The 14,214-nt window shown below is 46.9% G+C and overlaps 1 protein-coding gene across 2 annotated transcripts in view; it reads right to left on the bottom strand.

Annotated features, from left to right (window-relative positions):
- The window catches only part of PATL1 (PAT1 homolog 1, processing body mRNA decay factor), a 168,989-nt gene that overhangs the window by 84,878 nt on the left and 69,897 nt on the right, over positions 1–14,214 (bottom strand). Inside the window, exons 5-7 of one of the 2 annotated variants that reach the window (XM_086953075.1) lie at positions 9,941–10,144; positions 6,427–6,531; positions 1,712–1,801 (exon numbers count right to left, since the gene is read on the bottom strand). In XM_086953075.1, the coding sequence (XP_086809201.1) occupies positions 1,712–1,801; positions 6,427–6,531; positions 9,941–10,144 (399 nt within the window). The remainder of the gene's footprint in view (positions 1–1,711; positions 1,802–6,426; positions 6,532–9,940; positions 10,145–14,214) is intronic. The other variant, XM_086953077.1, reaches the window with a different exon arrangement.

The raw sequence follows: 14,214 nt of genomic DNA, 5'->3' as shown, positions 1-14,214 counted from the left end.
GGGGAGGGTGTGGGGTTTTGGGGGTGGAGGGTGACGGGGGAGGGTGACGGGGGTGTGAGGGTGGGTGAGGGGGGTGGGAGGGTGAGGGGGTGTGAGGGTGAGTGAGGGTGGGTGAGGGCGAGGGTGGGTGAGGGTGTGTGTAAGGGTGTGAGGGGGTTGAGGGGATGTGAGGGTGTGTTAGGGGGAGGGTGTGGGTTGTGAGGGTGACCGGGGTGGAGGGTGACCGGGGTGGAGGGTGACCGGGGTGGAGGGTGACCGGGGTGGAGGGTGACCGGGGTGGAGGGTGACCGGGGTGGAGGGTGAGGGGCTGTGAGGGGGAGGGTGTGGGTTTGTGAGGGGGTGAGGGTGACGGGGGTGAGGGGTGTGAAGGTGAGGGGGTGTGAAGGTGAGGGGGTGTGAAGGTGAGGGGGTGTGAAGGTGAGGGGGTGTGAAGGTGAGGGGGTGTGAAGGTGAGGGGGTGTGAAGGTGAGGGGGTGAGGTGGTGTGTGAGGGGGTGTGAGGGGGTGAGGGTGAGGGGGTGTGAGGGGGAGAGGGTGAGTGAAGGCGAGTGAAGGTGAGTGCGGGTGAGAGGGTGAGTGAGGGAGGGAGAGAGGGTTGTGATGGTGTGAGGGTGAGTGAGAGCGAGTGAGAGAGTGTGAGGGCGAGTGAAGGTGTGTGAGGGTGAGGAGGTGTGAGGGCGAGGGTCCGAAGTAAATGGTGGCAGGTCAGACATCATAAGACAGAGAGAAGAGACTGCGTGGTGACTGCATTGGTCAGTTTCAGAATCAGGAGGGGCAGAGTCAGCAGAGTCTGCAAGGGATCAACGTGTCCAGAGGCAAAGCATAGCGGATGTAACATTGTAGCTAGCAAGTCGAGTGTTTTCAAGCGGAGTGTGTCTAGAAAGATGGCAACACAGCAACAGCATTTGAGGAGCAAGGCTACTGTAAACAAGTACGTTAGGCTTTCACTTTCGTCCAGAAAAAAAACCGAGAAAGGTGCAGAGAACGCCGAACAAAACACAGCTTCCCCACAAAATGGATGCAAAAAAAACAAGCTCTCGACATTGCTGTGGCGGGTGTGGGTGTGGGGGGAAGCGGGAGCGCACTCCTTTGAAGTCTGAAGGGGGGGGGGGAATTGGCTTGAGAGCGGATTCCTTTTAAGTCTGATGCCGAGGCCGATGGTGTTGATGTGCACGCGCCTGCCTCACATGAACTGTACGCGATCCGCAGGCTAGGTAGAATTTTCGGACTGCTTACTATAAGCTCGCCTATTCAATCCCTAACGGGAAAGAATAGTCGAGACCTAACAAGCTCACAGCATTGCTGTGGCAGGGGGAGGGTTGGGGTAGCGGGAGCGCATTCCTTTGAAGTCTGATGCCAAGGCTCAGACAAATGGTGGTGTGTGATGTGCACGCGGGGGGCGGGGGAGCGGCAGCCTTTGAAGTCTGATGCCGAGGCACAGACAAATGGTGGTGTGTCTCGTGGCTGGCTCTGTGCACGCACATAGCTCACATGAACTGTACGCGATCCGCAGTTTGGTAGACTTTTTGAACCGTTTACTATAAATCTCGCTGATTTATCCCTGCAGGACACAATAGGCGAGACCTAAAAAGGGAATGGCTCACGCAAGTAAAGAAAGAGCATAACATCATTGCAGAGAACAGATGAGAAGGATGAAGGAATAAAATAGGGGACAGAAACAAGGATAAGAAAAACAATATTAGAATTCTTACTTGTGCACCACCTAACAGCTGTGCACGCTGAAGCGTTGTGAGAACCGGGGCAACGGCGCCAGAGAAGGGGTGACCAAGAAGTGAGGAATTCTAAGGAAGAGAAAAGCATTTGTTACCAAAGCAGGGGTCAGGAGTTGCTGTATCTCTTAACTCATAGGATCATTCATCGGACAGGAAAGTGCAGTAGTAAGGGAGAGGGCAGGATTAATCAGTGTTAAGCAAGAGGTTACAATGGGATACATTTACCTCAGTATCTCATCTTCAGCTCTCACACAGGGTGAACTAATGCTATGCTAGCCATCAACTAGGGTCAAATGAATTAAAGCTCCATAGTTATCACAGACCATTCAGGCAGTCTTAATTTTGTAAGAAAAACAAAGAGTGAGTTAGTGTGTAAGTCAAGGAATTTCTCTGGCCAAGGAAGTACTGCAAAAGGAGAGAGACATAGTTCATCACCACACGCCAAAGGATAACCTTTGTAAAAATATTCAGGAGTTAATGAGAAATTACAAACATTTAACCACTTCTAATATTTTGTTTGTAGAAAACTTAATATGCACAGATTTACTTTCAGCCACATCAAGTACAAGCTCTCTAGAAAGAGGAAGAATAAAAGAGGCAAAGGTGAGGCCTCCACAAACATTGAAACACTTCAAGAAAGACTTCTCGCTTGGCATCAGAAGTGAGCCATCTATATATAAACAAAGAAGTCTGTGGAAGTGAGACCAAGTTGCTCCCTGACCCCTGAAACAAATGTATTTGGAGTTTGAGGATTAATTATAACTCTGAACTAATTCTCTAGCCCATTTAGTGCAGATTCATTCAAGGTAGTAAACAAAGTATGAATGAATGAATTAATGAATTAAGACTGGACCCCCCCTTCATCACCCTAGTTAACCCTTATGGAGTTTAAGAAAAATATGATTATGTGGTCTTTACCACTATATCTTGCTCCTTAGAGAGGAAGAATTTCCTGTAATTCCTATGTGGTATTCAGCACTACATATAGAGGGGTTGCAGACAGTGACTGTATACCGACTGAGGGCCTGTGCCAGAATTAGAGGTTTGAAGCTATTTAGCGCATCCGAGATTGATCATATGCATCAAATAACTCAACCTTCTTTAAATTTGCGCAGGTCAATGCCTGCAAAATTTATTGGGGGAAAACAAACGGTATTTACCAAACACATGTGGAATTTGAGGAGTTAAACACAACAATCTGCATGTTATTCTCCATAAACTCGTAATAGGAGGTATTTATTGCACCAATAAATAATGTACACATGGGTGTGAGAAAGTGTCATCTTTCTTGCATTGGTATGCCCCCACTTTTTCTGACTGCTGATGTGCTTTGACTGAGTGTGCCCTGGGCTCCTACCAACCAGGTACACAGGGCCTGTGTTCCTTCCCTAAAAACTGTGTTGAAACAAAACCCAATTGGCATCTCAGGCCACCTATCAGCCCCTAGTAAATGGTACCCTAGGTACCCAGGGTATGGCGACCAGAGAAGGCCCCCAAGGGCTGCAGCACTTATTGTGCCACCCTTAGGGGCCCTGTACCTGGGTACCCACACACTGCCTTTGGCAGGGTGAGTGCCTAAGTACAGAACTAAACAAAGAGGCGACATGGCACACATCCCTGTATGCCATGCCCACAAACCCACTGCCCTGCATACATCAGTCACCCCTCTAGCTGGGTGCCCTATGCCAGTGGTGTGGGCCCAGGTGCATGTGCCCTGTGCCCCTACAGTACCCAGGGCCATTCCTGGGCACTGTAAGTGCAGTGATGCCATTAAGAGTATATGGTGCTGGGAGGTTGTCATTACGAACTCCACAGTACCATAATGGCTAAACTGAAGAATGACAAGTAGTTTGGTACCAAACTTCTCAGCACATTAAACCTGCACTGATGCCAGTGTGAGATTTAATGTAAAATGCACCAGAGGGCATCTTAGAGATGCCCCCTGAAAACCTAACACACAATCCACATCTGGCTGAGTGGCTGCAGAGGCTGCCACACAGCAGACATGTTGCTGGACCCCTGGTTAGGAGAGCCCCCGCTCTCCTGGGCCTGCAACAATGCACATCCTGGGCGAGGTGCTAGGTCTCCTCCCCCAGGATGGGCAGGGGGAAGCTTCAAAGGCATGCCGCCTCTGTGAGCTTCTCCAGACCATTTGCTGTACCCAGCAACCAGCTCCCATCAGTCCTGCCCCCCACTCTGGAGGGAAAAACTACGTCAGGAAGGGGTGGGTGCCAGCCTGTGCCAACCTCACCCCTCAGGTGGGGGAGACTAGGTGAAGCACGACCCTGAGCTCCGGCCATCTTGAAAATGGGGAGCCCTGCCCAATCACAGCTAGGCTCCTGCCCCCCTCCCACTGGAGAGGAGCAGGCTAGGGGGTGTACTCACCCCAGGGCAGGGACCCATTGGTCCCTGTCCTTGCCTTACTTGTAACGTCCCTAAACTCAGTATTTAGGGGCTCCCTGAACCTTCCTTCCTCAGATCCCGATAGGAAAAGAAGAAAGAAGATCAAGAAGAAGACCCGTCCTGCAGATGCTAAGAGGACGACAACAACTGACTTGGCCCCAGCCCTACCGGCCTGTCAATCCTGGAACCAGCTCCTGCTTAATCTCGGCGACTCCTGCGCACAGCAACCTTGGGATACTCGGAGGACCTGCCTGCCTTGACCCTCTTGAAGTCTGGGACTCCCATCAGCAGAGGCTCTGCTGCAACAACCCACCTGGTGCCAACCAGGAAGCTCCGGACTAGCCCACTCTGTACCTGCCGAGCCCAGGCCCGGCCCAACTGAACCAAGACCACAAGGACGTCCCCCCGGCGACAGGGACCCGAAGTCCAGTGACCAAAGACCCTCCTCGACGAACCAGCCAACGCCTTCAGACTCAGAACCAGGGGCCACCACAACCTCGACCAGCAGAGGGTAAGCTTTCCAACACCCAAAGACACCCCTGCACCCGGCACCCTACAGCCCTCTGTGCCTCCCTTTGGGGCACCTACCTGTGCTCCAGAATCCCAACTTACCTCTCGTAGTGCTGGTCGCCCCTGGAGTGTCTCCGTCCCCGAGCCTGCAGCCTTTGCTCCTTTTAGACCTTTCCCATAGGATAACATTGAGCGCTCGACGGCTCAAAAGCACCCTGCACCCAGCCGCCCGAGTGCCGCTGGCTGTGACCCCTGTGTCCTATCCTACTTCCTCCCCCCCCCCTTGCCCTGAGCAAATGACCAGGAGCCCAGCTGCGTGGCCTGCTAGCCAGCAGCCACCAACCGAAGGCCCCCCTTCCCTCATTGGATATCATTGGGCCTACCTACCTCTGCAGCCGGCCGCCCCTGTGCCGCTGGGAGTGAACTAACTGTACTTACCTGACCCTGGGGGACCCCTGAGTCTATGCCCAGAACCTTAACTTCATCAACCAAGTACTCACCTGGAAACCGGTAATTTACTCCATGCCATTGGATAACATGGACTCATTTTTACTCGAATATTTTTTAAGTGTGAAGTTTTGAAATCTGAAAATATTCACATAAAATCAGTATAAGTCCGAATTCCGAAGTACTCACCTGTGATTGGTGGAGAAGCCAGTACTGTACCTTTCAGCCCAGCACTGAACCGCAAAAGTAATCCCTAGCGGGGTTACTAGTAATCTGTATTTTCTCTATAGGAACCCATTGTCTGCTTTTCTATGAAATTTCTTCTAAGTGTCTACTTTTGAAAACTTGCAATATTTTTTAAAAATCACACGAAATACTGAAACGCAATTACCTGCCTGTTTTGAGTTAAGACCCCAGTGCAGGCCCTAGGAGACCAGTGCTGGGTTACAAAAGTAACGCAACCGTACTTTACCTGCAACCTGAATTTTCTCCCATTGAATAACATGGTCAGATTTCCATTGAAAAGTTTCTAAGTGTGTACTTTTAAAACCGCTTTATATTCATAAAAATTCACTACAGTAACTAAAACGTTTTTGCTAATCTGGTTTTAGCTTAGACCCCAGGACTGAATCTAAGATCTAGTCCTGGGACTACTAAAGTAATCTATATAGTAATCAACTGTACTTACATGTGGAAAACCCATTGAGCTCAATGCTATAGTGTGTTTTAGGATTGTGTTGCTTACTGTCAATACTGTATTAATTGTGTGCACAAACTTTATTGCTCCTTTGCAAAGTAATTACATGAGAGAACTCATAACAAGAAAAGTATATTTTTATATAACTGTTGGTTCTAAATATAAAACACCTATATCTGTGGATATAAAAACAATTGGCCTGGAGTTCAGTCCTTGAGTGTGTGAAACCTTTTGCTGACTGTGTGTACAACAGATGCTTTACACTGTCCTCTGGTACTGCCTTACTGCTCGACCAAGCTACCACTTTAGAGAGTAAGGTCAGTTCTGACTTTAACCTCTGTTATACCTCTGGGGTTGGTGGACTCTATACACACTGTACTTCATTCTAGTCCAGGATATATAGAGCTACTTTCTCACAATAGGTATTGTTATTTATCTTAGGCGATAAAGAACGCCTGAGCTCATAATCGGGCGCGGAGTGTGGATCGGAAGACAAAGGTTATGTCTGAAAATGAATGTTCTACTCAAAGCATACCAATCGTCATTAAGGGACACTGGATTTAAGGTAGGTCCAGTTGAACGATCACTTCTAAGACCTTAAATGTAGCTTAGGTGTAAGTGGTACTAAGCAACTTACCGAGATGCCACATAATGGGTTCGGGGACATCTGGTCGCTGTATGACGTGGGGGTGAAACGCTGCTGTACAGGAGCACGGATATGAACAGCTTTCGGACAAAGGATCTAAAGAGAGCGAAAAGGTACATCAACTGCATAGGTGTTTAAGAACCAGATTATAGATCACACAAACGTCAGATACTATGGCCTTCCCTAATAAAAACCAACATATTTCTAATGAACTCAATTAAGTTCCATTGCAGTTTCATCTGAAGAAACCATGTTAAAATGAAAACAAATGTATTTTTAACAAAGGCCTTTTGGTGATTTTGCTGTTAAGCTATAGTTTGAAAAGTATACCTATCAAATATAGAGAATATAAAATAACTGCACAGCAACATAAGGAGTTACAGAAACAGAACAATGATGTCTGTGACTTTCCCACTGAACAAGGTGCAAATCACAGTAAGTCACGAAAGAAAAGTTTGAAGATTTGGACAGGGAACAAAAACAAACAAATCAAGTCTCAAACCTCAGTACATCATTATGAAGCATGGCCCGAGCACGTTTTGTAACACTTGATGCCAAGCCATTAGGACTGTGGAGCCGCAAAACGTTTGCACATTATATATACTGGTGGCATAGTTGGAAAGCATCCCTTATGTTAAGATTGGGTTCTAGTGACACCGTTTTTAATGGAGACTGATTTATGAAGGGATTTAGGGGAATGGTTATCAAGTCCTTGGTCCAGGGAACAGATTAGAATAATAGAATTCCCACAGGAAGAAAAACTATTTCTGTAACAAAAAAGTGTGTGGCCTGGCAATTGGCCCTATGAGCATTTAGTGGAACTAGGTGGCTTCATAAGTGCCCGAGTCTTCATTACGATTGCACAAATTTGCTAAGTTTCTTCGTTTGCAAATTCATACAAATGTGTTTTTTTTATATTTCACAATCGCCACCAAGTCAATGAATACAATTTCAACTGGGTTTTAGGATTAACTTAAAGACAACAATGTTAAGCAAAATATTACAATTTAAAGAGCACACTAATTAGCATATCACTGGCTCACACAAACAACCCACTAGGCCTCCATTGACAAAAAACAATTCTACTTCCAGACAAACATCACTCAGCACATTCAGCAAAGCACCTAGTGATCCTCCAACAGCTACCTGGACTTTTAGCGATTCAGCAGTGTAGGTGGCAATAGCCAGACACTATGAATCTCCAGGTTTACGATCCAAAAAGAACCCTTAAAACAACCTATTAAACAAACTTCATCCCCACTCTACTTAATCTTTGCATCTTAAGTGCATTTACATTTTCTAACTTGAGCACACTCCCTAACCCAACTCTTACTGCAGCTGCTAACATTACAATTTACAACCAGGCAAATAAACTAACATTGCTGTAACTGTTTAAGGGAGAAAATGACATTCCAAACATCAGGCTTAGCAATGAATCAGGTTAATCAGAGGCTTCAATTGAAAATAACCTGATGCGAACAAACATAATGGAACACAAAATATTGCCAGATTTTCTATGGCCAAAGGCTCATGCTACAGGCCAGAGACGATCATTAAATAGCTAACATCATATTTCAAATCTGATCGATGTTAGTGCTGATCTTAAATGAATCTACATTACAATTTCTTTTGGTTGCCTATATACGATGAAAGCGCAAATAATTATTTTAGCACAAGGGTCCTGTATGACACTAGGAAGTCACTTCCACATTAAAATGAGTTCGTGGATACACCTTCAAGTATAACACTTGTCCACAACCTCCCTCAATTAAGCCCACACTACTCCACACCATAATGAACTCCACAGGCTTTCCATTCATACTTCAAACTCCTCACACACACCTACAAGGCTCTACACAACGTAGTGTTGTACAACATTTTAGGACCCTATTGTAATTTTCCAGGTTCATGCCCTTATATAGGTATAAATCACTATGTCCATATATAGGCATAGAAATCATAACCTTATTTAGACCTAGCTCATGCAGTCCAAATACGGCATGGCTATTTCCACTAGTTCCGAAAATCCACAACGATTTCTTGGAAAACTCGGCTTCAGCAGCTAGGAACTTCTCCTTGCTTGAATATTGATTTATCCAAAAACTCATGGAGTTTTCAAAGAACTGAGATTCTTTGACGACGTTATTATGCCCACCTTTACGTCAATCTCGGCACCTTCAATGTATAAATATGCCCACACTTGCCTTAGCAAACACATGGTGGTTTGGAGCAGTTAGACTATCTACTTGCCCGACGCATCCTGCTACAGCAAGTGTCGAAGGAAGCCGACCCTCCAGCAGACGCACAGAGAGACGCTGTCTTTTCTCTGGCCGAGAAATCCAGCTCCAGTGTTTCCAAGCTACCCTTGCGGGTTATTGGGAAATCGAGTTCTGAGACTGACCTCCTTCATTCTAAAACCAAGGTACGGAGCTGTTTAGACCCTAAGAGAAATCTTGGATAGATTCTTGGCATAAAGAATACTAAATTTATGCTACACCGCACTTACTTCTTCCCTCGTACTAGACTCAGGTTAGGTACATTGGGGTAGGCGTATTTTAGAAGCACAGTTGAGTACTTTTTAGCCTTTGTTATTTATGTATCTATTTATCGATGATCTAGGAACCGAACAATGCTATTACTGTATTATTTTATCCTACTCTTCTTACTGTACGCATTATACTTTTCAACAAGTTTTACTATTGTAGCAGTTCATTTCTTCTGCATGAGAAAGACTGTTCAATAAATACTTTTATTGAAAACACCCGTCTCTCTATTTCTCTGCACCTCTGGTGAAACGAAGCATGCACGAATGACTAAGTAAAATATCTATCTATTGTTTCCACGACTCTGCAGATCAGTTTTATCTTGGGGAAACAAAGTTGTCACGTTTATGCGGTCGTCAGAAACTAAATCCCTTCTTGTGAATTCGAGAAAGTTTCTAGTGACCTCTGAGCTAGCTGGCACTCACAATTAAGTCTAATATATTCGATAGAGACCAAGTAGACATAAGTCCTACGTCACATCTATAGGATATATTATTCCAATGCTCAGAGTGTATTGGGAATATAGGAACTACACTACAGTAGGCCTTGCTTACTTCAACACATGCATCCACTTCAACCAACCCTCAGGCGTGTCTGCTCAGCCTGTCTACCACTGGTGCACACCGCGCACATACACAAGAACAGACCATGTTCTCACACATCACCCTCTAAATTTGGAATGACCTCCCCAACATAAGGTCCCTAGGTCTGCAAGAAGCTAAAGACCAGGCACCTCGATAATCTCCAGGCATGCCCCGCCTCTCCATCGGCAAACACCTGGATGCCCTCATGGGTGATGAGCGCGCTATAAAAGGTCTACATAACATAGCAACGTACACCACAAACGTCCAACAACTGTGAAATACGCTGCAATATAGAGCAAAAGCCTATTATGTAAGCAGCCATAGCTCCCTTTTCATAATGCCTTCCAAAACGCAAAACAACCCTCTGCTATGACGTACCTGTTGCTGACTGAAATGTCCCATTGCTGCCTGTTTGGGAGGGGTTCCGATGGGCACAGCTCGTACTGGGGGACTTCCTATAACTGGAGAAGTTGAGCGCCTGGGCAATGCTCGCTCTGACAGCTCTCTTTCTGGCTCCTCTCTGCTTTGCTGCAGTTTATGGGCCAAGTCGTACTCCTGCATGATAGATGAGGGGGCCATGTCCTGCAGAGGGGATAATCATAATCAACAGTCTAGCTTTTTTTTCGTTGTGGAATGACTTTTGGCTGGTTAGGGTCATGCATGGTTAATATCCAAGAATAAATAAATAGTCTTCCACTTCAATACTGTAAGGAAAATGGCCAATAGTAGTGTGGCCTCCACAAGCAATGGGTTCACAATTAACCCCCTCAATGGAATCAAACAGCTCAATGTAGCGCTGGACTTTCTCATAGTAGGGAAGCAGTGCAGTCCAAGGTATACTCAGGGGAGCTGGAGTGGGATAGTAATCACCATTCACTAGCACACAATAATAGCACTCAACAAATAATTATCCACTATGTGCTTTTTCTTTAGAATAGCATAAGTACAGTTATTACGCACACACTGCTTAATGCAACACAATTTACAAATGTACATAAGGCTGTTGGAAATCCCCTTCAATAATACTACAGTTGACCCCTGAAGGGCCATGGCTTCACAACCACATACCATGCAGCTCCTAACGATTTAGGAAGGTGTCACTTTAAATCCTGTCAATATTACCACACTTAAAGACAAGAATCACATATCATAATACGTCACTCGATCACGGACTTCAGTAGCCATAATCCATCTGCAATCGTAATAAGGCATTTCACCCACGTGCGAGCATTATATTTAAGAAGACCTTGCATCCTTTCAGGAAAATCATTAGTCAGCAATACAACACCTAAATAATGCATTATAAATACCACTGTTAACTAAAGCATTGTATAAACATGAACCTTGTGTCTGTGTCTTCCTTAAAAAAAAAACTTAGGCAACACAGAATGCAGCCACAGAACAAGCCCCAAGAGGGTGCAGCTCTCCCAGCTGTAGAGCAAAAACTCCAGCCTTGGGACTGCTTAACAATGAAGGTAAATCCTAGGGTGGTCATAATTATCTGACCCTGAAGTCTGTGGGTCAGTACCTTTTTAGGGTTTCCTTGAGGGGAGAGGATGCACTCCTGTAGCTCTGCCACACTTTTTCTCATTGGTGGGGCCCCTGGCATCAAGAGGTCACTACTAACAGCCAGAAACGTTGTACATTTTAAGACCCGGAATTCATTATGAAGTGCTCCGCCGAGTGAGTGCGAACATTTCAGAAGCAACTCTGGCTGCACTCCTTTGTTGTTGCCATGCAGCTTCCTTTTTTGCCTTGGTTCCTTTTTTGCTTTATTAGAGGTGTTGTAGCAAAGTAGGTTCCTTCTTTCATGGTTACCTCCACGTTTTGCCTGGTGTCAGTATGTTTTGACTTTAGTTTGCTAGGATCCTGCTAATCAGGACCCCAGCATCTCTGCTCTCTCTCTCCCAAAATGGCTTTGGTAAGTACCTTACCAACTGGCCACTGGTGTACCCTTATAAATCCCTAGTAAAGGTACTAAGATTTCCAGGGCATAGGTACACCAGGGGTCTCCCATGGGCTGCAACATGTACTGTGCCACCCATGGGAGTCCACTTAAACTCTGACGACAGGCCTGCCACTGTAGCCTGTGCGAGATGCGCTTGCACCCCTCACGAGAGATAAGTTTCCTTATATCTAAGGTCACAGCACTTAAAACCTATAAGTTACCTCTATGGTAGCCCCTTCAGTCCTGAGGGCTGGGTGCTTGGTTATAAGGGCGAGGGTGCCCCAGCATGAGCAGGACACCCCTAATAATCTCAGATTTGATTCTCCAGGCTTTGTAAGTGCCGTCAGCCATTTTAAAAACAGAGAGGACATAAGTCATTACGAGATGTCTAACTATATAGCGGGTGTGTCGATTTTGGTCATATTTCGTATCAAACATGTTGGAATCATACCCCAATACAGATTCGGGTGTTGGGAGGTATGATCTTTTGTACTGGGGAGCTCCTTAGAGGAGACCCCTGTACTCCCAGTTGCAGCATTTCAGGGTCTGCCAGCAAGCTAATTCTTCGTCGACCACAGATACTGTTCAGACCCCCACCCCTGCTGCGGAGCGGAGCTCGAGCAGGGGAAGGTAGAATAATAGGTTTCCTGACACAGGGAGGTGTGAACACCTCCCAGACAGGACTTAGCGTAATGGGTTGGGGTAGGGTGGGGGCGTTTTCAGCACCACCAGGCTGCATTGAAGGACACATTTGGTGCCCCTCCTTGTATACACCGGTTTGAGCCAGTTCAAGAACCCTTGGTTCCCGCTCTGGCGCATAACTGGACAACGGACAGGGAAGTATCCTCCCCTCTGTCCAGCCCCTACTCTGGAAGGGATCCCGGAGTCGTCCCAACACTTTTCCTTGGGTATTTAAGGGCTCCTCTGTGGGCGGGTCCTCAGATTTACAGTGAAACCCAGGCAGACACTCTTCAAACGTCTGGACACTTGGACTTCGCCTGGAACCGAGACTGCATCAAGGAAGACTCCTGCTGCTCCTGCTCTCGCTGCTCTGCAAGTATTCTGCCTCGTCTGTGCTTTTCTCAGGATCTCCAGGGACCTGTGCGCATCAAGGATATCCAAAGTAATCTCCCTTGGAGAGAAGGAGTCAATTCCCCTGCATCAGCAGGCAGTGCACCGAAGCGGACTGGTCTGCTGCTCCTGTCGTCCTACGGACTTCCCGAGGCTCAGCAACCCAGGTGGTGGTCATGTGATTCTCCAGAGGCCTGACCAGTCTTCCCTGTAATTTGGAGGACGGTATTCTTCATCAGAGCCGCTGGGAATAAACCCCTGTGAACCGCGGCGACTTGCTATTGTTTGGCTGTGCACTCCAGAGATCTATGGGCTACAAGAAGCTCTAGCCTCCAGCAACTCATTGCTCGAAGATAAGCGCCCTCCTTGCATTGTTGGCCTCCATCTTTGGTGAGCTGTTTGAGGTCTCCTGAGAGTTTGGCCTGTGGGTCCTCATGAGGGTCTTCTACTGTTTTGATGGGCTCACATGCTTGTTCAGGGCCTTCTCCGACTCTCCTGCACGCGGTCATTCGTTTGGACCTTGCTGCTCCCAACAATTGTATCTTTTCGTCTTCCACACCAGCTGTGGCTACTTGTTGATGCCGGACACTGACCAACTGGACACCGATGTGGGACAGCTCGTGTGCAGCTCCTAGTCTTCCACAGCATCACCGGGTCCCCACAGCTACAGCGACAAGGTCCTTGTGAACTCTTAAACTCCTGCCAAGGGTGGGCATTGTGCTCCCGTGCCTCCCGGTCATCTCAGAGTGGCAGAGACTATCACCTCTGCTTGCAAGTTCTCCTCTTCAAGAATCTACCCTTGGATTCCACCGACTTCTGCAGAGGCCTTTCTTTCTGAGTCGCCCATTGTCGTCTATGAGAGGTTCCGACATCCCTTCACCACTATGCACCCGGCTTCAACGGTGCAGGTAACCTGGTTCCTGGGGCATCCACGGGTGGGGTAGCTCTCCAATCTTCCGTCCTCCAAAAGGTTTCTTTAAAACAACAACCGCAACTTCTATTGAACACGCAGCTGTGTATCCACTCTGCACACAACCTCCTAGGGGTTCCTGTGTACTTACCGTAGTCCTTTGGTCCAAGCCCTGTTCTCGTTTGCAGTTTTCATTCCACTTATTTAGAATATGGTTTGGTCTCCCACTGGAGACCAGTGTATATTTGTGCTAGTTATCGGATTTATTTGAAGTCATTTTTATACATCTCCGAATAAGAGATATACCAAGTTATGGTGATTGTGTTGTGTCAATAAACAGACATATTTTTCCACTACTGATTAAATGTAGCAAATCAAGCTGCTTTACAAGATAAGCCTTAAGGCTGCTCTCCACAGCTACCTCTTCAAGATCTTTTAAGGTTATCAAAGACCACTAAAATCACCATAAGGGGTGACTGGATTAGTGCAAGGTGCATCACTCCTTTAAGTGTGCACGATATACTAAGCCGTAGATAGGTTGTACGGTTTTATGTTGTGGCAAGGGCCCGTGGAAGTGTTCCCAGGCCCCCCTTGAACATAAACCCTTCAGGGGTTGGAATCACCAAGCCTCTGAAGCTCTGGCGTGGGTCTCCACGCACACCCCCTCTCCTAGGGCTCACAAATTATGAATGCCACCTTTGTTGACCTCCTGGGCCCTGGCTC

This window comes from Lissotriton vulgaris, chromosome 1_2 (genome assembly GCF_964263255.1).
Source record: "Lissotriton vulgaris chromosome 1_2, aLisVul1.2, whole genome shotgun sequence".
Classification (NCBI taxonomy): Eukaryota; Metazoa; Chordata; class Amphibia; order Caudata; family Salamandridae; genus Lissotriton; species Lissotriton vulgaris.
This window is presented reverse-complemented; position numbering and strand designations above follow the sequence as displayed.